Source organism: Oncorhynchus masou, chromosome 27 (assembly GCF_036934945.1).
Source record: "Oncorhynchus masou masou isolate Uvic2021 chromosome 27, UVic_Omas_1.1, whole genome shotgun sequence".
Classification (NCBI taxonomy): Eukaryota; Metazoa; Chordata; class Actinopteri; order Salmoniformes; family Salmonidae; genus Oncorhynchus; species Oncorhynchus masou.
In genome coordinates, this window is record NC_088238.1 from 24137822 (window position 1) to 24161633 (window position 23812).

General features: G+C 41.5%; 3 protein-coding genes across 3 annotated transcripts; 1 reads left to right on the forward strand and 2 right to left on the reverse strand.

The window, feature by feature from the left end:
• Nucleotides 1–2254: 2254 nt before the first annotated feature.
• Nucleotides 2255–5224, forward strand: LOC135515308 (fibroblast growth factor 23-like). The gene is made up of 3 exons (XM_064938995.1): nt 2255–3245; nt 3352–3455; nt 3711–5224. The coding sequence occupies exons 1-3, from the start codon at nt 3011–3013 to the stop codon at nt 4149–4151; spliced, it is 780 nt and encodes a 259-aa protein (XP_064795067.1). The 5' UTR covers nt 2255–3010; the 3' UTR covers nt 4152–5224.
• Nucleotides 5225–6304: 1080 nt separating this feature from the next.
• On the reverse strand, nt 6305–10046 carry tigarb (TP53 induced glycolysis regulatory phosphatase b). Its single transcript, XM_064939641.1, has 6 exons — nt 9950–10046; nt 9463–9500; nt 9075–9196; nt 8437–8514; nt 8177–8287; nt 6305–7944 (listed from the first exon to the last, which is right to left on the reverse strand). Exons 1-6 carry the CDS (start codon nt 9979–9981, stop codon nt 7510–7512), a joined length of 816 nt encoding a protein of 271 aa, XP_064795713.1. The 5' UTR covers nt 9982–10046; the 3' UTR covers nt 6305–7509.
• A 1344-nt stretch (nt 10047–11390) lies between these two features.
• On the reverse strand, nt 11391–23278 carry LOC135515855 (G1/S-specific cyclin-D2-like). The gene is made up of 5 exons (XM_064939642.1): nt 22725–23278; nt 21498–21713; nt 19381–19540; nt 17383–17531; nt 11391–14815 (listed from the first exon to the last, which is right to left on the reverse strand). The coding sequence occupies exons 1-5, from the start codon at nt 22914–22916 to the stop codon at nt 14627–14629; spliced, it is 906 nt and encodes a 301-aa protein (XP_064795714.1). The 5' UTR covers nt 22917–23278; the 3' UTR covers nt 11391–14626.
• Between the last annotated feature and the right edge of the window lie 534 nt (nt 23279–23812).

A 23812-nucleotide genomic window follows, 5' to 3' on the forward strand; every position in this document is an offset into this window, starting at 1 on the left:
AGCTTGAATAATTGTTTAGTTATCATCATTGGGATTGAAAATTCTTGTGACAGTCTGAGTCAGAATATGAACTACACCTAATGGCAATGTTCCCTCAAAAGACTTTGGGCATCGAGCAAATTTCAGGTCTGCTGAACGCAAACTTGAAAATTGTGAAAATTCTGTGCAACTTCTGGCGTATGTTTACTGAGAACACTGAGGTTGTAGTCACTTTAAGTTACAGTTTTAACAGTGGTCAAGTAGACTACTGTGGCTATTTTATCATAATGTAGGCCTACCAGAGTGGCATACCATTAAAAACAGTGGAGAAAATGCATCCCATAACATTTTAACATGGAAATAGCTGTTCTATCATTAAGCCAACAGTAGCAGCCAATGTGTGGTGTTCAATGTAGGCCTACATTCCATGAGACGTTTGGAAAAAAACATACAGGGCTTGACATTAACCTGTTTGTCCATTTGTCCTTCAGACAATGAGGTGATTGAAAATGTGTTTGATGCAAGAAACCACTTTACAAAATAAAATGCATATTTATTCCCATATCATTATTATAGAGAATCAGACAAATTATGCTACCCTCTACCTATTGGCTACTTAGCTTATTCAAGCCTGTCTCAAAATATAACACTGCCCCTTTAAGATAGAAAAAAGCGCTTTACCTGATTCACTTTTCAAAGATAGCTAGAAATGAATAGGTTTTGTGCTTTTGTAGGAAGCAACCACGTCCCCATTGATGACTAGAAATTAGCTTTAACTGGGCTAATAACTAAATTACTAGCAAACATGGCTACATGTTTTGATCTCAAAACAAGCATATCTAGACCACTCATGATGGGAACACAATCCAGTTCAAAGTGAACAGCACAGATCCATAAATGGCAATGGTCTATTTGCATAAGAAATATCAGCTGCTCTGCTCTGAAAATGTATTGAAAATGCATTGAAGTTCAATCTCTTGCTTCTTTGCGCAGGCTGATATTTCTTCAGTGCACAGTTTAGAGGGAACATTGCCCACCAGTCCCACACTGGTTGGCCCAAGTCACAAAAGTTGAAAGTTATTCCCCCAAGGAAAGTCCCTAATCCCTACCCTTCAACAGGGTGACTGTTGCACAAGGTCAATAATATGCACAACGTCATTCACTATAACAGTGAGTCAGCTTTCATGTAGTATGACACTGTTAGCATTTCCCATGTGCCCGTAGTGAAATGGGACATTGAGCATGAGGATACTACAAGAAAGGAATGCTGTCGACAGATGACAGACCAGCACATCAACTTTCACATGAAACCCTCAGGCCTTGTTGTTTACAATGCCCTACCCTTCCTAGCCGATTCACCTGATGGGATTTCCTGGACGACTGCCAGAAATACAATGACTTGCCTCCAATGGACATACAGTACCAGTCAAAATTGTGGACACACCTACTCATTCAAGGGTTTTCTTTATTTGTACTATTTTCTACATTGTAGCATAATAGTGAAGACATCAAAACTATAAAATAACACATATGGAATCATGTAGTAACTAAAAAAGTGTTAATCAAAATATATTTTATATTTGAGATTCTTCAAAGTAGCCACTCTTTGCCTTGATGACAGCTTTGCACCCTCTTGGCATTCTCTCCACAAGCTTCTTGAGGAATGCTTTTCCATCAGTGTTAAAGGAGTTCCCACATATGCTGAGCACTTGTTGGCTGCTTTTCCTTCACTCTACTGTCCAACTCATCCCAAACCATCTCAATTGGGTTGAGGGCTGATGCAGCACTCCATCACTCTCTTTGGTCAAATAGCCCTTACACAGCCTGGAGGTGTATTTTGGGTCATTGTCCTGCTGAAAAAACAGTAGTCCCACTAAGCGCAAACCAGATGGGATGGCGTATCAGAACCCAAGCTTTTTGTTGAACATCACCTGATTCCAGATTTCCAGAAAAGGAAGTTGCAAATGTTATTGAATGAACAGGAGGATGGAGCAGCAGCAATCTGTTCCTGCAATAGACATCTGTTCGGCAAGATCACCTGCTGCACAAACTAGGACTGCATGGTGAAGTGATTCCATTACAGATGTGTAGGAATCAAAAGGAAAACAGGACAATGGTTGTGCAATGCGTGTAGGAAGTAAGCTAAACAAGAAGCGGCACTGTTGATTCTACACAAGGTGTTTTATTGGACTATAGACTGGGGTAAGTCTAGCTCCCCCAGTCATCATCAACTATGCACACAGTGTAATGTTAATTTGGAGCTTAATTAGTCATATTCAGGCATGGATTTATGTTTTTACAATGAAATAGAAAATACTAGATAGAAATACAGCACTACATTAGATCTGTGTTCTTAAATGGTCTGATATTTATCTAAATCTAAATTGTTGTCTTATCATTTTAATTTGAACAGATTGTACCATAATGTTCGATTACTATAATAGAATTCAGTTTTCAAAACATTGGAAAGGTGTTGGGAATAGGTTGTATAAATTAGGGACAGGAAAGCTTGGGAATTGTTTGTATAGATAATCCATAGACTTATCTAAAGGCAGTTTTTCAATGTGCAATTATTAATATGTTTCCATATCTATAAAAAATATCCATGTCTATTATAATATGCTTACTGGACAGAGGGTTATATTGCACACACTGTGATGACATATGCGATTTAAAGATTAGTGCAAGGATCATGATTATGAAAGTGCTGATGTTTGGAAAAAAAAATACGATGTCACTTTTGTACAGTCATTGCTCAATGAGACTACTACGTTATTTGGTGACCAATACCTTTAGACAAACAGGCAGGTGGAGATGCACCCCCTTCCTTCCGCGGAGAGAAAGACCCACATCTGCGAATGCTGCGTAGGCTGAAGGATGTGAGCAGGAGTGGCACTTGGGTCCCTTTAAATAGAGCCGTCCTTAAACTTTGGACTATCAGATCAGCTTAAGTTTGCAAACAGCTTGCTGCAGAACTCAAAGCTACATCCGAAATCTCTGGGATACATTTTCTGTGTTTTGGAGGTAAAAGATGGAAATAACCAAGACATCTGGGATGAAGAACGCCGTTTTTGTGCTCTTACTGGCTGTTCTTCAGGGATTTCGACAAGTAGACGCTCTTCCAAACCCATCACCTCTCCTGGGATCCAACTGGGGGAATCCGAGAAGATACGTACACCTGCAGACGTCTTCAGACCTGAACAATTTCTACCTTGAGATCAGTTTAAATGGCCACGTGAGCAAAACTACACTTCGAAGCTCATACAGTAAGTTCTTATTACATTTTGGGCGTTTGGATTTGATTGAAATGTAGTTTTAAGTCATTGTCTTTAATCTGATTCTATAGGCTAACACAATTAATTTTGTCAACAGGTGTGATGTTATTGAAGGCGGAAACAAGAGAGCGCGTGGCGATACTTGGAGTCAAAAGTAACCGCTACCTGTGCATGGATGCCCTGGGAAACCCTTTCAGCTCTGTAAGTAAATTCCCATTTTCATTGTCCATTGAACTGAAATACATGTTTTCTGTTATATGTCTACCAAAAATGCGCTTTTACGCACGGATTTCAGACCACTTTTATCCAAACACACAGCCAATATAATATCATATTTTTACATTGGGCGAAGTGTTCTTGTGTTTAGCACTCAAGTAACACTTTGAAAATGAATTGAATTGATGTACGTTCCTAAGTGGTCTGTTTGCGTGAATTCTTCCATTTATCTGTTTGCAGACTGTTTGCCTCAAGGAAGACTGCCTTTTTAACCACAAGCTATTGGAAAACCACCGCAACGTGTACTACTCTTGTAGAACTGGTATTCTGCTCAACTTGGAAGGGATAAAGCAAGTGTACACAGTGGGTCAGAATCTACCGCAAACCTCCCTCTTCCTGTCGGAGAAGAACACCGTGCCGCTGGAGCGCCTCTTGCATCGGGAGAAGAGGAACCGGGCGGTTGACCCTTCTGACCCGTACAACATGCTGGGTCAAACGGAGGAGGACTCCCGGGCAATGCCGCAACTGGATGACACCTTGGAGATGGACCAGGAGGCTGGACTCCCCGAGGGACGCAACATCTCCCGGGAGACCCCTCAGTCTCCCTCCGACGACCCGTGGAACGTGCATTCCCTAAACCCCCCTCCCAGCCCCCGTATCATGAATGGAATGATGGGTTAAGAAGACAGGACACTCGCAGTTGTACACTTGGGTTTTTCAATGTAAGCTATGTATGCGGTTTATCAATGTAAGCTATGTATGCGTTCACGTTGGGTCTTTTCCAGCAGTTCTGCAAACAACCCTCAAAGTTTTAAACAGATATTATTAGGGCATATTGGTCATTTATATGTAGTCATAATATGAAATATGTAGCCCAAAAAATACCACATTGGAACATTTTATTTCGACCATTCTTCACTATAGCACAGTGAGTAACTATTGGTTTCCGTTATTTTTGATTCCAGGACGCAAATTCTGTATTCTGTATTTGATTGCGCTCTGTTTACGGGGAGGATTCTTATGAGAATCATGCTGAAATCCGAAATAATTGTGAGTCTTTTTTGGGGAAAAAAAAGAGTTGAGCTGAAGTCACTTTATTAAATGCTATATAATGCAAGAAGCCTGCAAGAAAATACCATTGATATGAAACTTAAACATATTCCATCTCTAAAATGAGCCCTACTATAATGTTGAATATGCCAGTAGGCATGCATGTTATAATGCATGTTCTTCAAGTGAGACGTTTAATTTTAAACGGAAATGAATGGTCCACTCTACATGGTACCAGAACGAATAGAAACCACATGTTATAAACGCTGGCCACCAAAAGCAAGCAACAAAGCCAATTCCATTAAAGTTTTAAGAATTTATTTATTTAAATCCATTCATTTATTGTTATTTATAGTACACTATTTATATGGATGCTTAGCTGTTAAAGAGTTATTTTGAAAACCTGTAAGTTATGATGAGACTATGTGTGTGAGGGCTAGTGACATTTATTTTGAATTTTTTATGTTATGTTATTATGTTGATGAAGAAAATATGACTTTTTCCAATTAATGAATTTATATTATATTTTAGAACTTCAGGATAAAGAATTGTATACTCACAACCACTTCATCCTAGAATTCTATGTATGATGCAATCATATAAGTACAGGCTAAATGTGTGAGGAAGCTCTGTGTCACATTAAGTGCGTAAGCAGGTTGACCATTGACTCATTCACTTTGAGCTTCCAGTCATTAAGGTTGCGTGTCCCACGCTTCCGCATCTCATTATGGAGAAAATTGGCATATCTTAGTTCCTGCCAAACCATCTTCTAAAAATAAACATTTCCACATTCTATTTTTGTTTCAATCTCACTAAGTAACATGTTGGAGGTGTTTTAGTCAAAGGAACACATGACGGTGACCACTAACCTTTGTCCTGTTTCACTTTGAGGTTAAACCACATTGACCTGGCTGTCACATCTGAGAGGAGCCTTAACAATCTGTGGCGGTCATGAGTGAAGGCACATTATTTTTGGATTGATATACTGTAGATATTTTTCAATATTTTTGAGGCAGTTTATTCAAATGTTGCAATATTCCTTCAAAGGAAGAACTGTAATAACACTCAAGTTGAATAAGATTTAAGCAAATCCACTGATTCATATTGAAGGATCAGATTTAGTACAGATGTTTATGCTGCCACTGGTGCCTTTGGAGCATTACTCATGGTTGTCTCTGGAACAATCTAGACACAGGTCAGTAGCCGTCGCATAATTTTCAATTGCCCCAGTTCTTTTGATCTGTCACGCTCAGCCTGAACACTGAAACAAAGTGAATTATATCATGTTTAAAACATGAGAAAGTTCGCAACTCGGAAGTGGCCCCTCAGGTGATTAAACCTGATATTTCCCAACCTGCAAACATCCACTGGTTCAAATCCTGCTTTGCATAAAGAAACTACAAGACTTGCACACTCTATTGCCTCTTATGCAACCTTTAGTGACAATTACATTTGTGCAAGATCAGAGGAAGCTTGTGACCATTTATGAACACTTGAGATACATGGCCATTGAACATGTTAAACACCAATATTGAAGCCTTTTATTGGCAATACTATACCAAACAATACTGGAACACTGTACTGCTTGCATGTGAAAATGACAATGTGTAACAAAGACAAACTGTCAATGTGTAACATTTAGCTGGTTTGTAAAAATAAGTATACTATGTTTAAACTGTTATGATACAACTGTCTGATATAATTGTAACTATGTAGCAGTGACAGGTTGCTTGCAGTATTGCTTGAGTTCATGCAAAGCACACCAGTCTCACAGAAAAGACAACTTCTGATGGTGTATAATTTATTATCTTGAAATGGACATGGACCACAATAAGAGAACTCCATGTTGAATTGTAAAGGCTTTAAAAGATACTCACTGATATTCTTCACACTTTTCTGCCTTTGGTATAATATGACACAAACAATACAACTAAATCTTCAACATGATCGACTTAGTGGAAACAAACCACTAAATTATCCACACTAAAACATTCCAAACAAGTCCTAATTTCATTGGACTATGACACAGGAAGTGTTTAGTTTCTATAGAAAATTCCATGAATAACTATTGGAAGACCGGGAATTCCACTCATCCAGTATATACATACATCTTGCCAATAGTTCTGCAGAATTTGCACTGAGCAATGTTCTACTGTAAAAAGGGTCCATTAACAGCTAAAAAGCAAATAATTTACCCTGTATTCCCATAATACATTGTGTCCTCTACTTCTCAGTGTCATTGTCTGTGGTCGGGTAGTCATTCCCTTCTTGTGATACATTTCTGATTACATTTTTCAATAGACCAGGAAAACAGACAAACCTCAATGACAACAGAGCAAAACATGATGAAATCACAACAGAGATATGGACCCAACTTCAGACTGATTCAAGCTCCACCATCCAACCTCTCAAGCCAACCCAACCCAACCCCTAGCCAAATTAAATACACAATCAAAAGAACAACTGAGGTAGTACATTTTTTTGTGTTATTGCCATCGCAGTGCCAGCATCTTGTCTGCTGTTGTTAAACCTGTCAGCATTACACATCATTGTTGGAGTGACAGTGTGTGTGATGAGTCATCATTAAGGACTGGTATAGTGACTCCAAGAACATCAGATAAGGTAGAAGATACCGATCTTCAAAATGTATCCACTTTGGGGCACTTCCAATACATATGCATAAGAGCCAATGTCACCATGGTTACATATGTCACACAACGTGGAGATTACTTAAAATGTTTTAAAACAGGCGAAGATATAAACTGTGCAAAAATGCTTAATTTATTTACTGTGTATAAAATAAATAAATAATAAATGGGTGATTAGGGTTCTTCGATGACCCTACTAAAATCTCCCCCCAACTCGTATCATCAAATAGTAGACAGGTCACTGTCCCAGATATTCTTTACTTTAGTGGTTTGTTCTCTACAGTAAATAATATTTAAACAGAACAGAGTAGTGACTAAACCTTGTGTTGCCTTGTCTATCTTTAATGTGTGATGTAACATATGTTACGGGAGGTCAGGTGGTCCTTCCTGTTGGTGAAAACACAGCGGACAGCAGAGAGTGCCAGGCCAGACTCACTGGGAGACACAGTGAGGACAAAGCGGCTGATGCCTGTGTTGGGGCAGGCTGACAACACCTTGGACATTTTCAGGCCCTGGGGCAGAGAGCACTGCAGGTCCTCCACAAAATGTCTCACAGCCACGCGGATGTAGGCACCGTGGCTCACCACCAGGGCATGGAGAGGGACACCTTCCATCCCGTCGTCAGGCAAACCAGCCAGGGGCCCATCTGTGCCAGACTCGGCTGCACCGGCCCCAGCCTCTGTCACTACAGCGGCAGAACTCTGTCCTGAGCAGCTGTGGTCGTCAACCATGCGCTGGTAAAGCGACTTCAGAAACTTCTTGCATCGCAGCCTTACCTGGAGGGAGACATAGACACACGTTAAAATTATTCAAGGACTAAAATAATACTCATCTCCTTCGAAGAAAAATTAATGATCTATTAATGATGTGTTGAGCTTCTGCCTTGAAGTTCTGAGTTGAACCCCTGCATGGCACTGTTGGCCATGGAATACAGCTCTGAGCTGTTGGCAGCTAACCAACAGCAGGACCAAAGGGAAAGCTGATAAAATGTTCAGATCACAGACTAACCTGTTCCAAGGTCTCCCCTCCAGGAGGAGTATAGTCTCGACATGACTGGCCGGCTGCGTTAGCCATGTTCTTCAGATCCTCCTTGGGCCGTCCTTCTGCTATCCCAAAACCCTGCATGATTGATGAACCACTTTGATGCGGATTTTCTATGCATTTTATTTGAATGTCAAACTCTAGGGTCCCTGTCGAGTTAGACTGGGCTGGAACAATTCTATACTACATACATGCAATAGGAAATAGGAGGCATATGAAAGACTTACCCTCTCTCTGAGTAAGGGGTCAAAGACCATTTCAACGCCCGAGGAGTGAACATTGTTCCTCATAATGATTTCTGCAGTCTGACAAAGGATAAGGAAGTGTGAACAATGACAGCACTGTCTTAATCTCCGCACCCACAACCAAATCAGTTACTAGGCCATCACGATAAACTAACATTACTTCTAGTTCTACCCGCTGACATTTCTCATATCCTGTAGTCTATATCTGTGGTTTATTATATCCTCTGCTCTCTCCCCTCCTTCAACAGTAACATATACAATGGAGAGGTTTTGTTCCAGGAATTATTGAAGTGACTTTGTCTTATCTGAGTGTCTCCCACTGAAAAGGTGTTGCAGTAGGGAATCATTTTACTTTGACATCAGTTCCCAACACCTCCTGCCATTTCCTGCAATTGAACGGCAGTGACAGTGCCCACAATTATAAGTCGCACACTGGGAATCTAAACTAAACAGAGGTTACATCCTACATCTGCTGTGCATTGTTAATATTTCTGTTGGTCACCTAACCTTGTTCCCAGGCTCAATTGCTACATAGAGCCTGCTGGGTGGACGAGTGGTCACCTACCTGTAACCTAAGTCAACAACACATGTTACACTAGTGGCATCTCAGGAAAACTCACCTGTCTGGCGCGCTGCAGGTTACTGACAAACACGTTGGAGAACCTAAGCTCTCTGAGGTACAGTCCTGCAGCCTCTGCCTGCTGGAGCCCCGGCTCTGAGAGGGAAGTGTCCACCCCCTGACCTGACAGCACAAGACCAACAGGTATACACACTTAGAAAACCAGTTGGATAAGGGATTAGTCAGTGTTTGTGTGAGTGACCTTTCTTTTAACATTCCCCCTCAAGTGAACATGGAAACAGATGAGTATCAATCACTTTAATTCAGCTGAAACATGAGAAACAAGGAAATGTGTGTAGCTAGTTCTTACAGCCTTTGGTTAAATATTAGGATTCCCGAGTGAAGGTCATTACTGGTCAAGGTTGGAATGTTTATAAATAACATCATACCTTGTAGCAACTTCTCCTTGTTGTATTGTGTCTCCCCACTGTGAAAGTGAGAACATAATCATTTTGAAATTTACAGGCATAGCATTTTTTTAAGAATACACAGCATCAGGGAAATTCTAGGGGTGTACAAATAGCTTAAACGTTAACGTTAGTAGCTTTGATCGCTTGCATGTCTTTCAAGGAGGCTGCATGTGAGCGAGGCTTTATATGCGGTCTATGGAGAGAGGACACTCAGAGTGACACTGCTTCGATATGGTGGCAGAATAAGAAACCTATGGATTTTGCTAGGCAGCCGCTTTGGCACAGAATAATACTGTTAGATGATACATTTGATTTGAATAGGCAACACGCTTGCTAGCTAATATTGTCGGCAACGGACAGCTTCGCTTGAAGTGGTTCAATAGGGTTGTCACGTATGCAGAAGCCTACGTACATTTGATAAAATATATTATGCATACAAAACAGAAAGGTGGTGTTATTTACTTACTGTCTAACAACGGTCAAGCTAAATGTAAGCATTTTAGGCTATTCCAAAAGACTTTCTGCCTCCTTACTGGCTCAATGTTCACGGGTTTCTTCCTTGTTCTATGACACGTGACGTGATGTCACGTCACAAGGTCTACTCTAACAGACCAATGGCATTGCAAAAGGTGAAAAATGAATAAGAAATGGTCCAGTTAACAAGAATACAAATGTTACTCTTATTAAGATTGTTCCCTGATCAAACACAATTATTTGAACAATCGAACAATTCTTAGAACATTGTTGTCTAGAATAATCATTAAATGAACCCTAAATATCTTTTGTGAGGTGAAGATACCAGTTTTGTATGGGGACCCTGAATTAATGGTACATTACCCGAATTGGATTGCCCTTCTACCAGCCATTGGTGTGGAATGGTACCTGATAAATGTAGCTTATTCATTGAAGAGAGGGAGTAAGGATGCTTGCAACTGAAAAGGTACAAAACCATTGAATTTGAGTTGTATATATTTTCTTCAACAACATAGGCTGTTTACCACTCTGTATATTTAATAACCCAAATGAAAGCTGCTATATAGTAGTTACTCATGACTAGTATGTCACCCCTGATGATTCAGTACTGTAATTGTTAGTGAGAAGATATAATACCCAAACAACTGGTGCTCTAGTGTTCATTTCCAAAACTCTATATGCCAAATACACAAAGAGAATTGTAAGAAGTGTGAAGGGGTGTGTGACTCTGTGGTTTAAACCATAACATGCAGCCAAGAATTTGTACGTTCAAATATCATCTTGTGTGTGCGTTTGTGTACGTTTTGAAACAAAAGTATACACCTTAAACACATGGTTATGACCTTCAAAAAACGGTACCATATCAGATAGAGTTGAAATGATGTAAAATATGAATACGATTCCACTCTTGAGGTCATTTGTCTGCAGGAAAGGGGCACAGACTTGGTGGTTTATTAGTCATAGCATTGACTTACAGCCAAGATGTTGTGGGTTTAATATCATCTATGTGTGCTTTTGTATACGTTTTTACAACTCTCCATGTCAAAATTACAAAGAGAAGAACGTCTGAAGGAGTCTGTGGTTCTGGCGTAAGGATCCCACCCCATAAGAAGTTTTAACCCACAGCCACTAGGTCAGATAAGACTATAGCTGCTGACACGCAATAGCCTTTTGGTGCAGCATGTCTTCAATCAAATGAGAAGCCATTTAGCACCCTCAATCTTTAACTTACCTTCATATGGGCCTGCATAGTTACTTGACTGCATAGTACACCACCACCAACCCAATCATTCTACACATTTCACCTTCCCTTAATCTCGTCCACCAGCTGGCTCTCTATACACCAGCAATTTGAGCCTGCGGACAAGGTTAACCTTCCCTTAACCAGCACAGAACAGAAGACAGGTACATTACTAGCCAGTAAAGATACTTCATTCTTTTTTGTGGGTCAAATTTATTGAACAGAAGTTGTGGATCAGACACTTCTGAGGTACATGTGGTTGGCAGTGGTGGGGGTCAAAACTAACTAGAAACTCACAGTTTTCCACACTGAAGGAGTACATATAAACATTATTTTTTGATCATTAAAAAAACTCACTAAATGGGTACCTCACAAAATGCATTCCACTTAATCCAATACACAGATCCTAAATGTGGCAATTAAGTTGTAACTCATAATTAGAAAAAACAAGATACAAATATATATATATTTTTGTCTTCCAAATACATTTCAAATAGCCGTCTTTTATTTGGCACCAGGTATGATATGAAATATCTGGTATATGGTCCTCTACTTAGCAAACGACAGATCAGTGTAATCTGACAGATGAGAAGGAATATCTGTTGTCTAAAGAGAGTAGGTGCCACGTGAATCTCCTGCCTCTCATCCAGGAAAAAAAAATTGATAACCTATCAAAATGCATCAGAGTCAGATTTGATTCCACTAACTCCCTGAAAAACTGCTGAGTTGTGAGGTATTGTCCACTGAACCTGAGGTACAACAACATTTCAATGGTAGAACGCAGCAAGGAAACAACCAGATAAACAGAAAGAAGGGAGTGAAACATGCTATTGGAGAAAACTGCAGAAGGTACTTCCAGTTGAAGACATGTCCCACTTTACCACTCTCTCCAGTTTACATACAACAAGGAAAAGGCAAGGAAACAATAAGATACTTTAAAATTCATCATTTAGCAGCACACTCAAGTGAATATCACAATTCTAAGATTGAAAAACAAAAAGCTTAATAGCAGCAAGAAAAAGATATCAAAGATAAACAGATCCATTTTGGCTTTCATCACTTGGAAATTCATTTAAGTAATTCACATAAACACAACTTTAAATGTTTACCCATATCTTTTCTCAGTTTATAGCAGATTGCGTTTAAATGCGAAAAAGCAAATATGTTTTTAAGTACTTTCTGCATTGTTGAACGTGGAAGCCAAAAGTAAAGAGCAAAGTTTTCTGCCTATAGGTTTAAAGACCATATGTTATTTTTTTCTTCTGAAAAACAAGCTGAACTGTGGAGCAAAACAATATACAAAAAAACTATGAACCAAGAAGAAAAAAAACATGATGTGTTATCCGTTCGTAGGACCATCATATTGATTTGGATATGAAGAAGGCAAAAACAAAATTCAAGTTAAATGGATGTAATCAAAGAATCAAGTCTAGATGTGATTTTTAAAGCTTTCCTAGGTTTGCATTGCAAATGATTTTGTTCCACGTTGGTAAACCCTACTCCTACTCATTGGTCAGGAAATGCTTTCTAGTCCTCGTGCATCACCCTAAGTGGGAATCCAGCCCAGAGAATATCAAATAACTTAAAGAAAAAAAATCATTATAAAAAAATAAAACATTGAAAACCCACCTACCCCGTTTGATAACCATCCCCTTCAGCTTTTAAGGAACATGTTTTTAAAAGTGCATTTAGGTTGATCCAAGTCTTTGACCATGACTTAAATATCTATTTGGGTTTAACAACAGGCCCTTACAGGAAATGTTCCAGCACACCAAACTGCTCCCTCATGATCAACTCTTGACCTATCAGAATGACAACTGTCTGCAGCCCTTCCAATTAAGAACAGGCTTGTTCCAGTGTGCCGATCGGGAGCTTCCTACCATGTCTTCATCCATTTTCCCCTCATTTCAACTGTCTGCAGTCCTTCATTTCATGGCACCAATCGTGCCATCTCTAGTTCCACTCTTAAAACCTCCCTTTTTTTGCCATCTTCTCTCACTCTCCAATAGGCTACTCCACCTTTGCCAAACTTTCACTGCTCTAAATGTTCCATGCACTCCAACTCCACAAAACTTTTTTAACAATCCATCTGACACTAACAAACAACTGTAGTTTCATTCTCATCTCCAGACTAAGACCATCCCTCCAACATGCCGTCTCCCTTTCTCTAGTATTGGCTTTGTCTGACCCAGAACAAAAACATGCTTTCACGCCAACTTTACTGGCAGTCTTAAAACAGGGCTCCCTGATATAAAAGGTATATATGATCCTCAATAATGTCCTAATAACGTGCAGGAGTTTCTCAGAGCACACCATTCAATAACATATAACAACAAAAATAGCCTTGTTCAATTCGAAAAGTAAATATTGGCTTGGTGTTAACTTGGCAATGAAATCAAGACTGTAACAGCTGATAGTTGTTCTGTCCTCACTCTCACCCTTAGGGGGCAGTATATACACACCCTCAGGACTCCACATGCTCGTCTCTCTACCCCCTCACTCGCTCTCTCTCTCTGTGTTCTGTGTGAGTGGGCCCAGCCCTCTCCTGGCCAGCATATAAGAGCATAAATAGGAAGCAGTGCTACAGATGCAGAGCTAAGCAGGCAGGAGATGCAGCTCTCCTCGTCCTGTACATTAGCTTCTCCTAAATAAAGGTGTATGAACACTGTGCAGAACCAAACCAGTACTTAATGTAATGCACACAGTACTACAGGGGCTTCCTGTATTTGAAACTGAGGGAAACACCCACTCATTGTGAAATTGATAAATGCTTAATAATGATTAACAATTATTATAAAAAATAATCATACAACTAAATTATATTGAAATAAAGATAACAATATTTAGAATAACAATAATTATAATACAATAATATGAATAATAACTAAATGTTTTTGCTAGCTTTTTTTCCAAGTGAAAAACTATATTTGGTATTTTTTATCAAGTAAAAAACTAATATGTCTATATTTCAAGTATGCAAATCTATTCAGGTTTCCTTTCTGCAAACCTAAGGCTCTTTCAAAGTTTTCAAATACATTTTGTGTCTAAAAGAGCTTGTTTAATTTAATATGGCACATATGTGACCAGCTAAATATAGATGGGAGCTGCCCATTGAATTTGTTTGACCTATTCTCTATATTGCTTGTAAAAGTTCTTATCAGTTGATCATTCCAGCATGATGCTGTTGACAGCTCATAGATTGCCATCCCAAACTTTGTGGGACCTCACAGGTTGACTTAACAAACAAGAGTGGGAACTCGTAGGTTGGTGTGACATTTAGTGGTGGGAGTTCATTGGTTGACCTGGGGTATGTGCTGGCAGCTCATTGTTTGACATTGCGAATGTGGTTGGATCCCATAGATTGACAGAGTGACGCGATTGGTGGGAGCTCGCTGGTGGACTTCACACTTGTAGATGGTGATGGGAAGCTCATAGGTTGACGTCGCGTACGTCTGTTGGGGTGCTGGATACGTCTGTTGGGGTTCTGGACTGGTCTTGCTGCTCCATGGCCTTGCTGCCTGACCTGCCTAGGCCCTCCTGCCTCTGTTGCTGTTGCTCCTGCTGCAGGCTACTGGCCAACACCCTCTCTATCTGCTCCTGACACGCCTTCAGACAGTCCTGCAACAGACACAGAGAAGAGACATCAATACACTAACACCTCTACTTTAGGTGCTGTACACACACACACACACACACACACACACACACACTCTCTTGATTGACCCCAGACACCTGTGAATGAACACTTATCGCTGTCACACAGTTTCATATTCGACATCTGACTGTTATTGGAACAGCTTTGGTCACATGAATGACAGACCAGACCGGGAGGGTATTATGAGTCTTGTGATAGGTGGTCGTGCCTGTTTCATGACCAGTCAGTCCCTAGAACAATGGGTACCAGCGCACACAGACACCAGGCAGAGAGTGGCGACTATTGGGCCCTTGAATCCTCCTAAACACACGTGAGGTGTGGGTAGAACATTCCTAATAATCCTAAAGTGGAGAATGGGCTGGACTTCTAAATGGTTACATAGTCTATTTTTAGTGCAACATTTCTGACCAAGGCCCATTGGGTTGTTGAGAGGAACACAACAGCTCTGAGACCAAAGAAACCATTCTCCTCACTCAGGAGAGTGGGTGAATCTCAAAAGTAATTTCTCTGATTCCGTGCGTCCACTCGTGGGAGGTCTGACTCTACGGGGCCAAAAGCGCGGGCTTTAAAGAGTGCACACAGCTAGCAGAGGCCAACATTCCTTTGAAATGTACGGATAATTAAAACTTAATGGGCCGCAGTCTGAGCTCCAGCGTTGCCATGGCCACATAATAACCACAGGTCTATCGAGAGATGCTGGGTTGTTCCTAGTCTTAGACTGACTGTGGCCCCTGAGTCCCTGTGTGCTGCTGTACTGGCCTCAGGTTCCTTTGTGTAAGCCAAGGGAGCAGACTTACAGTGATAAAGAAATATCTTAGGCTACAAACAGCGGTTTAATCTGTGATGTAAAATGATAGATTTTCACATCTACAGTATATATACATATACGGTGCCTTTGGAAAATATTCAGATCCCTTGACTTTTTCCACATTCTGTTTCGTTACAGCCTTATTCTAAAATGGATTAAATAAATACAAATCCTGGAGGAAACCTGACACCAACCCTACGGTAAAGAATGGTGGTGGCAGTATCATGCTGTGGGGATGCTTTTCAGTGGCAGTGTCTGGGAGTCAGGATCGGGGCAAAGATGAACGGAGCAAAGTACAGAGAGATCCTTGATGAAAACCTGCTCCAGAGAGCTCAGGACCTCAGACTGGGGGCGAAGGTTCACCTTCCAACAGGACAACGGCCCTAAGGAGACAGCCAAAACAACGCAGGAGTGGCTTCGGGACAAGTCTCTGAATGTCCGTGAGTGGCCCAGCCAGAGCCCGGACTTGAACCCGATCGAACATCTCTGGAGAGACCGGAAAATAGCTGTGTAACAACGCTCCCCATCCAACCTGACAGAGCTTGAGAGGATCTGCAGAGAATGGAAGAAACTCCCCAAATACAGGTGGGCCAAGCTTGTAGCGTCATACCCAAGAAGACTCGAGGCTGTAATCACTGCCAAAGGTGCTTCCAGAAAGTACTGAGTAAGGGGTCTGCATACTTATGTAAATGTGATATTTCCATTTTTTTTTTAAAATATATAAATTAGAAAACATATCTAAAAACCTGTTTTTGCTTTGTCATTATGGGGTATTGTGTGTAGATTGATGAGGAACATTTCTTTTGTAATCAATTTTAGTATAAGGCTGTAACCTAACAAAATGTGGAAGAAGTCAAGGGGCCTGAATACTTATATAATATATATATATATCAGTGAAGGCTGGTGGGAGGAGCTATAAGAGGATGGGCTCATTGTAATTGCTGGAATGGAATAAATGGGACAGAGTCAAACATGTGGTTTCCATATGTTTGATGTTTTTGATACCGTTACATTCATTTCATTCCAGCCATTACAATGAGCCCATCCTCCTATAGTGCCTCCCACCAGCCTCCACTAATATATATAGTGTGAGAAAGCTCTCAATGCATGTCATCTTAAGGAGTTAGGAAATCTGTGTTTGTTTCTCGTCTGCCATTTACCCTGGAAAGATGGAGCCTCTGTTACGCATAAGAGAAGAGCTAAAGTGGGAGCCGTGCAAAGGAACTGCCTGCTTGTGTTCTACCACAAGAATGTGGGCCCTGGGTTCTAAGAAGACATTCCCTCGCCTCCGCTCTTTATAGCTGCAGTCTAGGTCCCGAGCCAAGACCCACAGGCTCTGACTCCATGAAAAGTAAATAACTTCAATGTGCGACTACTGCAGGCATACTGTAGCATCGCTCTTGTTTACCAGGAAGATCTCTGTGCTCCAAGCCCAGAAACATTGGTGAACTGCTAGGTCTAACAGGCAGGGCGAAGAGGGTGTCGGTGGCCAATGTTGGAACACATGAAGTATTTTGCGCTACACGCTCGCCAACACTGATATTACCACCTCTTCAAAAGTTCCTCGCCATGCTCCTAAAATGTCAGCCGTGTAGCACTTACCTAGCCTGATGTCAGATCTGTTTGTGCTGTCTCGCTAACTCCTTGCTATTCACTGATATAACAAGGAATTGGCCAAACAGCAAAAAACAGACCTGGGATCAGGCTATAGACAATACTTACCACCTCCGTGTTGGTGATCTTGGCCAGCAGGTCAGTCAGACGGTCTCGACTCAGGGCCTGGTCTGATTGGTCCAGCTGCAGGCCGCAGATGGCCGCCCCCACGCTTCCCGTAGCGATCATGGAGGGGGGGTTCATGGCGAAGCTGAAATCTGAGGAGACAACATGATCCGTCAGTCACCTGTCGGACATCAGTGAGTTCAGAACAGTCAAGGGGTGACAAAACCGAATCATAGTTGCACATTCAAGTCAAGGAGTAGTCCAAAGTAAGTGAGGAAGCATTTAAAAGAGGGGAAAAATCTACAATATAAATTAAAAACTGAGTTGAACTGTACTTTCCCACAGACTAATACATTCCCACAAGATGCACTATAAGATGTAGTCCAAATGAAGTACAGGAGCTGAGCATTTAAAGACATTCAAACATCATCATAATCTCTTAATATAGGTTCTTAAATAGCTTAACCCAACTTTCCCACAGTCTAACACATGGCCGTGGTGGAGTCTGTGTGTTTTCCCTCACTCTGCCTCAGCTGTGATTAGGAAAACAGAGCAGGAATCCTCCTACTCAGTGAGCAATGAGTTCCAGGAACTACTTCCTCTTGTTCTCCATCAACCAGGCCCAGAGCCCTCAGCGACAATAGCCCTGCCGGCTGGCGGGGGAGGGAGGAAGCAGGCCTGGAGGAAAGGAAACGGCCCTAAAGTGGACTGGGTTTAGCTTCAGCTCCAGCTCTAACCCAAGCACAGTCCAGCCAAGCACAGACCCTGGTCTCTGTGCTGTGGCCTTCTCTCTCTTTATAGAAAGAGGATGCGACTGATAGCTTTGGATCAACCCCAGGGAGTAGTCCAACCACTCTCATCTCCTCCTCAAGAGGCCAGCTGTGCAGAGGCCAGAGAGCTCCCCTGTCATGAGAACAGCATTCAGTGCAGCACATAAAACCCCAAACATTTACATTACTGCTAAACCACAGCTGACTCTTTTTTTATTGTGGCTGTTTTGCGCTTGTGATATAAACGGTCTGCTCATGAATAGTGGGGAGACCGCTGGAACACGCCCCCCAAAAAATGCAACACTAAAATGGCACTTAACAGCCACAGGCCATGAACCTCATTGAAGGAGACTATGGCTTGAATACCACAAAGTAGTAAACAAGGACTTATGGGCCAGATCGGATCAAAGAGACACAAGGCAGTAAATCTCAATACACCAAAGTGGACTTTTTCCTAAGCTGTATTTCCTGCCCCTAAAATTGTCTTGCGTGAAAGATGCAATGTATAGAAGAGAGGTCAGCTTTTGTAACTGTCTTATTAATGCAGTCCATTCAATCAGAACAAGGACATAGGAGGTAGGGCATACAGTAGGATATAGGAAAGGAAACAAACCCATTGGGATTCACCCTTAGAGGAAGACCGCCGGCGCCTAGTTCTGACTTATCAAACCTGGAAGGGACTCTGTCAAAAAACAATACGCAGAAAGAGAGATAGAGAGAGGGAGCGAGAGAGCGAGAGAGAGAAAGAGAGAGCGAGAGAGAGAAAGAGAGAGCGAGAGAGCGAGAGCAACCCAGCTGCTGCACCCGAGTCATCCTAGTCCACAGAGGAGGAGGTGGAAGGGGAGCCAAACAGCAGGCGAGGAGACTCATCCACCCACTGTCATCACAGGGGGAGGCTAACCTAAACACTACACGCACCGAGAGGATTCTCCCAGCCTCCTTTAACTATACTATTAATGCCTTATATGCTCAAAGTGCTCTCAATACAGCTTGCATCTGCTTTTAGCAGCCGTTCTAATGTAAAGAAGACCCCATTAGGCTACGAGCAGTGTTCCAGTAATGAGAAGAGAAAAGTGGAGAGCAGCCATTGGATGGATGTGTGTTTGTGGTACCTGCCCTTAGACTGCTGAGTATAGGGTCAGATGAGTGCAATCAATGATGAGTCACAATGGCAGATAGATTGTAAACGAGAATTGTCAAGACTATCCTATCAGGAATTTCCTGTTATTACCTGTGGCACACAAGGCGATGAATGTCTGCGTGTGCTTGCGGATCACAGATAGCTTCTCTTTGGGCAGGGGCAGTCTGTGTAGGATGTGATCCACAAAGTCGTTTGGGATGACTGCCGCCATGTTCCACTTCAATTTCCCTAGTACCACCAACTCCCACTTCTAGAGGACAGAGACGGAAGGAAGAAAACAAAGCATGAGAAGAATTGAGAGCAGCTGTTGCTTCGCAAGGAATCTCTACCTGAAAATAGATAGTTGGTATTCAGCAGTTATTAAAGTATGCCTTATTTACTTTGAAGAACTACTAAATTAGTGATTTTGTCAGACAGCACAGGCAGCAGCTCTATAGAGATGAGACGATGACATGGAATGAAATAATAGTCCTCAAATAAAACAAGTGTAATATACACAACTGAAATACTTTATTAAAGTAGTATTATTGATCATGTTACTCTTCTGTTTGCCATGAAATACCATGCATACCAACAAGTCTGTCTCAATTCAGAGGAGAGATCATTCAACACCAGCGCAACATTTTCCTTGACTCTCTCTTTGCTCCATCTCTCGCTCGCTCCCTCTCTGTCTCTCTTTCTGAACATTTGTCTGAATGGTTCTCTCATTGCTCTTTGTGTGACGTGTCGAGCCTCGCCACTGGTTCCAACCAAAGAGACAGAAGCATCGCAGCCACAGTTGCTTCCTTCCTGTCACAAGCTTTAGCTATCTTCTTTGGTCTGCACCGCCCGCGTTGGTTAATGCGCCGCGGGGAGCTTTCGTGTTAAAAGCAACCTCACCCCAAGGGGAAAAGGAATGGAACAAATCAGCCGATGTGACAAATTCAACTGATCACCCGACTGGTTTCATCTTTTGAGATGATGTGTCAACCCGAGACGGAGGCTGTGGCAGTGAACGCCCATGTTTACTGAAACCCCTCTGTTAGCGTGGACAGGGACAGGCCCCTCTCTGAGCGGCTCTCTCAGATTACAGGGGCAGCCCAGGACAAGTGCCAGCCATACAGCAAGACTTCATTCATTTATATGTGTTTCCTACCAGCACAGCGCCACACATGCAAACGATTAACCTATCGTAAGCCCGTGGAGAATGTTGACTGAAGATGTGCAGGGAGGAGGTCTGTCGTCGCTGCTGTGCTCACTTCCTGGACAGCTGCCCTTGCTAGAAACCCCCTGAATTCCCCTCTCTCTCCCAGCTGATGCACCAGCAGTGGCTCATTGACAAAGAATCTACATTTCACCATGTCTCTTCTTAGCCTGGTCCCAGGTCTGTTCGTGCCGTCTAGCATGAGTTGGCATTACTGTGACCTTAGGAATTGGCAAGACAGCACAAACACATCTGGGACCAGCCTCTAACTATAAGTTTCCATTCACTTTTTCCAAGGAAACCTCTAGCACAAGGGCGTGTGATGATGCAACCCCAGCAGCTGGACAACAGAGGAGAAGAGGACACAGTCCTATTGCTCTCCTATGGTGATTCATATTTGGCCACTTGAGCAACATGGGTGGGACATGCCATTTACTGTAGAAATATTGATGTAATAGTAGGGAGGAATGTCTTATCTGATACTAGGGAGTGACAGACTTTAAATGGTTGCTAAAAGGGTGGGCTGGTTAACTGGGAGTCCCCTGTGGGATAACCAGTGAATAACTGGCCCCTGAGAGAGACCAATCATTCAATTAAAAACAGAGAGTGGTCAAGAAAACACGATTAGATATTATAGAACTAATGCATATAAACTCACTCAGCCAGGGAAAATATTAACAGAACCATTTGTGGATTTATGCACGACTGCTCCTTTCTACAAATGATTAATCCACAATGTTGGAAATCTACCTTCTACCACAAGACAAACTGAACAACTGCCACTAGGTGGCAACACAGGCCACTTTAGTTCATCCCTGATCAGGCACTCTCCTCATGCATGCATAGGCCCACTGTATGGCCAAGGAATGAATCAGTCTCCAGAACTGTACACTGACATATTTAACTAAATATGGCAGAAGAAAAAAATATTATATTGTACAATTATTGAGCTATATTTGAATGTATGATGCTTTAAGTAATTGCATAATTTTCCACGCATTAAGAGAAAACAATAGTTTCTTACCTGCAGCTCCCTTGGTGTGATGGAGTTGTCTGTGTACATGCACAGCTTTTCTGCAGTTAATGGACGACTCTCCTTTAACTTTGTTGCAAGGAACATGCATACAGCTCCTAGAAGTTGCAAATAACACTTTCTAGTGGGCGCCACCGCTAAAAACCTGTCCAAATAATTAATAGCCAAGGGGAAAACGTCTTCCTCACTCTTCTCCTCTTCACAAACCTGGTGGGATAGAATATATTATATTAGACCTACTGTTTATTTTTATTAATCTATCAATATTTACATGAATGTCTGCAGAAACAAGAACATATCCCATTTAAAAATGTGCATGATGGAAAAACCAAATGTGATCTATGTTGTCGATATTCAGTCAGTGGATCCGCATTAAAAGCTTCAATATCAAAGATCTCTCAGTCATCATAGCCTGTAGCGGAAATCGTGCCCAAACACCCACGCTGCTCATTTCGTAGATGTCCGTCATATTTTCAAAAAATAATTACAAATATAAATAAATTAGCTACAGCAGTGAAATTTTATGCGTAATGTTCATAAACCATTCCTAAACCATTCCCGAAAATTGTGAGAGTCATTTGTCTTCGACTAAAGTTCATAATGGCAAAAACGAAAGGAGCCTGTGCGTGCTTGTTGTTCTGAGGCAACTGGAAATATTTTTAAAAAATTGTCATAATTATTCAAAACGGACAAATTGCATAGATTCAACATGAAAATGAAGATTAGAATGTCTTCTTTCATTTGACTGATTCCATGACCAATACAATCCAGGCTGTTGACATTCAACGAACTTAAATGCACGGTGATGACTTTAAATAGCCTGGTGGAACTTCCGAGGCACCACATGCCTGGCATGGGTCATTTCTCAGTGAATTAAATTGTAAAAATTCGGCTACATGCCATGCATGTCAGCTCTCAAAACAACCATGCTATGAAACTGTAATAAACCATCTGAATAAATACACAACCTTATTACAGAGTTATTAGAACATGCGCCTATGAGCAACATGCAAAACTCTTACACAAAAATGCACACACCCCCCTGTAGGTTCATTTGGATTATAGAAATCAAATCGTATTATACATAGCACACTTATTCGAGTGAGATAAGTAAATGACATGCCTTCTAAACAGCAATATACCAGACCAATGCACACATGCCTTCAAAACAGCAATATACCTGACCAATGCACATGAAGGCTAAAAAAAAACACAAACCTCGTGCATCCATCCTGCAACCATTCGCCTCATGTGTGGCTGAATGTCCTTCTGGACACATTTAAAATACGAACATTGAGGTAAAAACCTGTCTTCAATGGTTAGCAGACTTTGCAATACTCTGTCGTCATCAAGAATGTTGGGGTCACTTTTGGCTAGCACGACTTTGTCCTCGAAGCAAATAAGTTCCATGTTTCGGATCTTGCCCTTGCAGAAAAAAAATACGTCAAAACAGTAGTGGGGACAGTGTAAAACAGATGGATAAGTAGTCTATTCGGGAGGAAGCATGGGTGGGTGAGACTGCAGCGTTTATTCCAGCGTAGTCCTGCCACTCGATAGCCTGTTTCCTCTCAGCCCTGGGCTTTAGGCTACTTGCCGCTTATTGAAATCTGAATAAACGCAGGGTAGGCTATAGGCTATGATGCAAGCATATCTCATTCTGTACAACAGTTGGCTAGGCTATAGTGATAAATTAAACAACAAGCTTTTGCTCTGTCTCTTGCTGTGCTGCTAGAAGCAGGAACCGGATGAATGCCACCTCACTCGTTTAACTTGTCCCTCTCTCCACCCCAACTCCGGTCTCACACATGCGCTGATGCAGTGAAATAGAAAATTAGGCTATAGAAATGTCAGGCAAAAACCCAATCGATCACACTAGCATTGTGAGGTTTCTGTATCTCTTACATCTTAGTTTGTCATATTTAACCTGGCTACTGCTTCTACTACGGCTAACACATATGAAATAAACGTGTTATTCTAAGATTATAACTAGGCTATTCTTAATTGGCACTTAATTGGTTAATTATCAAGAGCTTGGAATCTATCAAACTAAACTGCAAGCTTTTCTTTAGTTCAACTATTTCAATGCTTACATAACAATATCCTAACCTGTTGAAAGAGGAACTAAACATCATTGAGCTGAAAAAGCAACATCTTACTGAGATGAGTACACAAATGTCCTCTTTCACAATCATTACCAAAAATAACAATGAAATATGGAGTTTCATTGAGAGAAACAAACTGCTGCAGCATCTGCTGAGTTTTTGTGAGAACGGAATGCCCAGAAAGAGAGGGGGAATTGTCTCCAT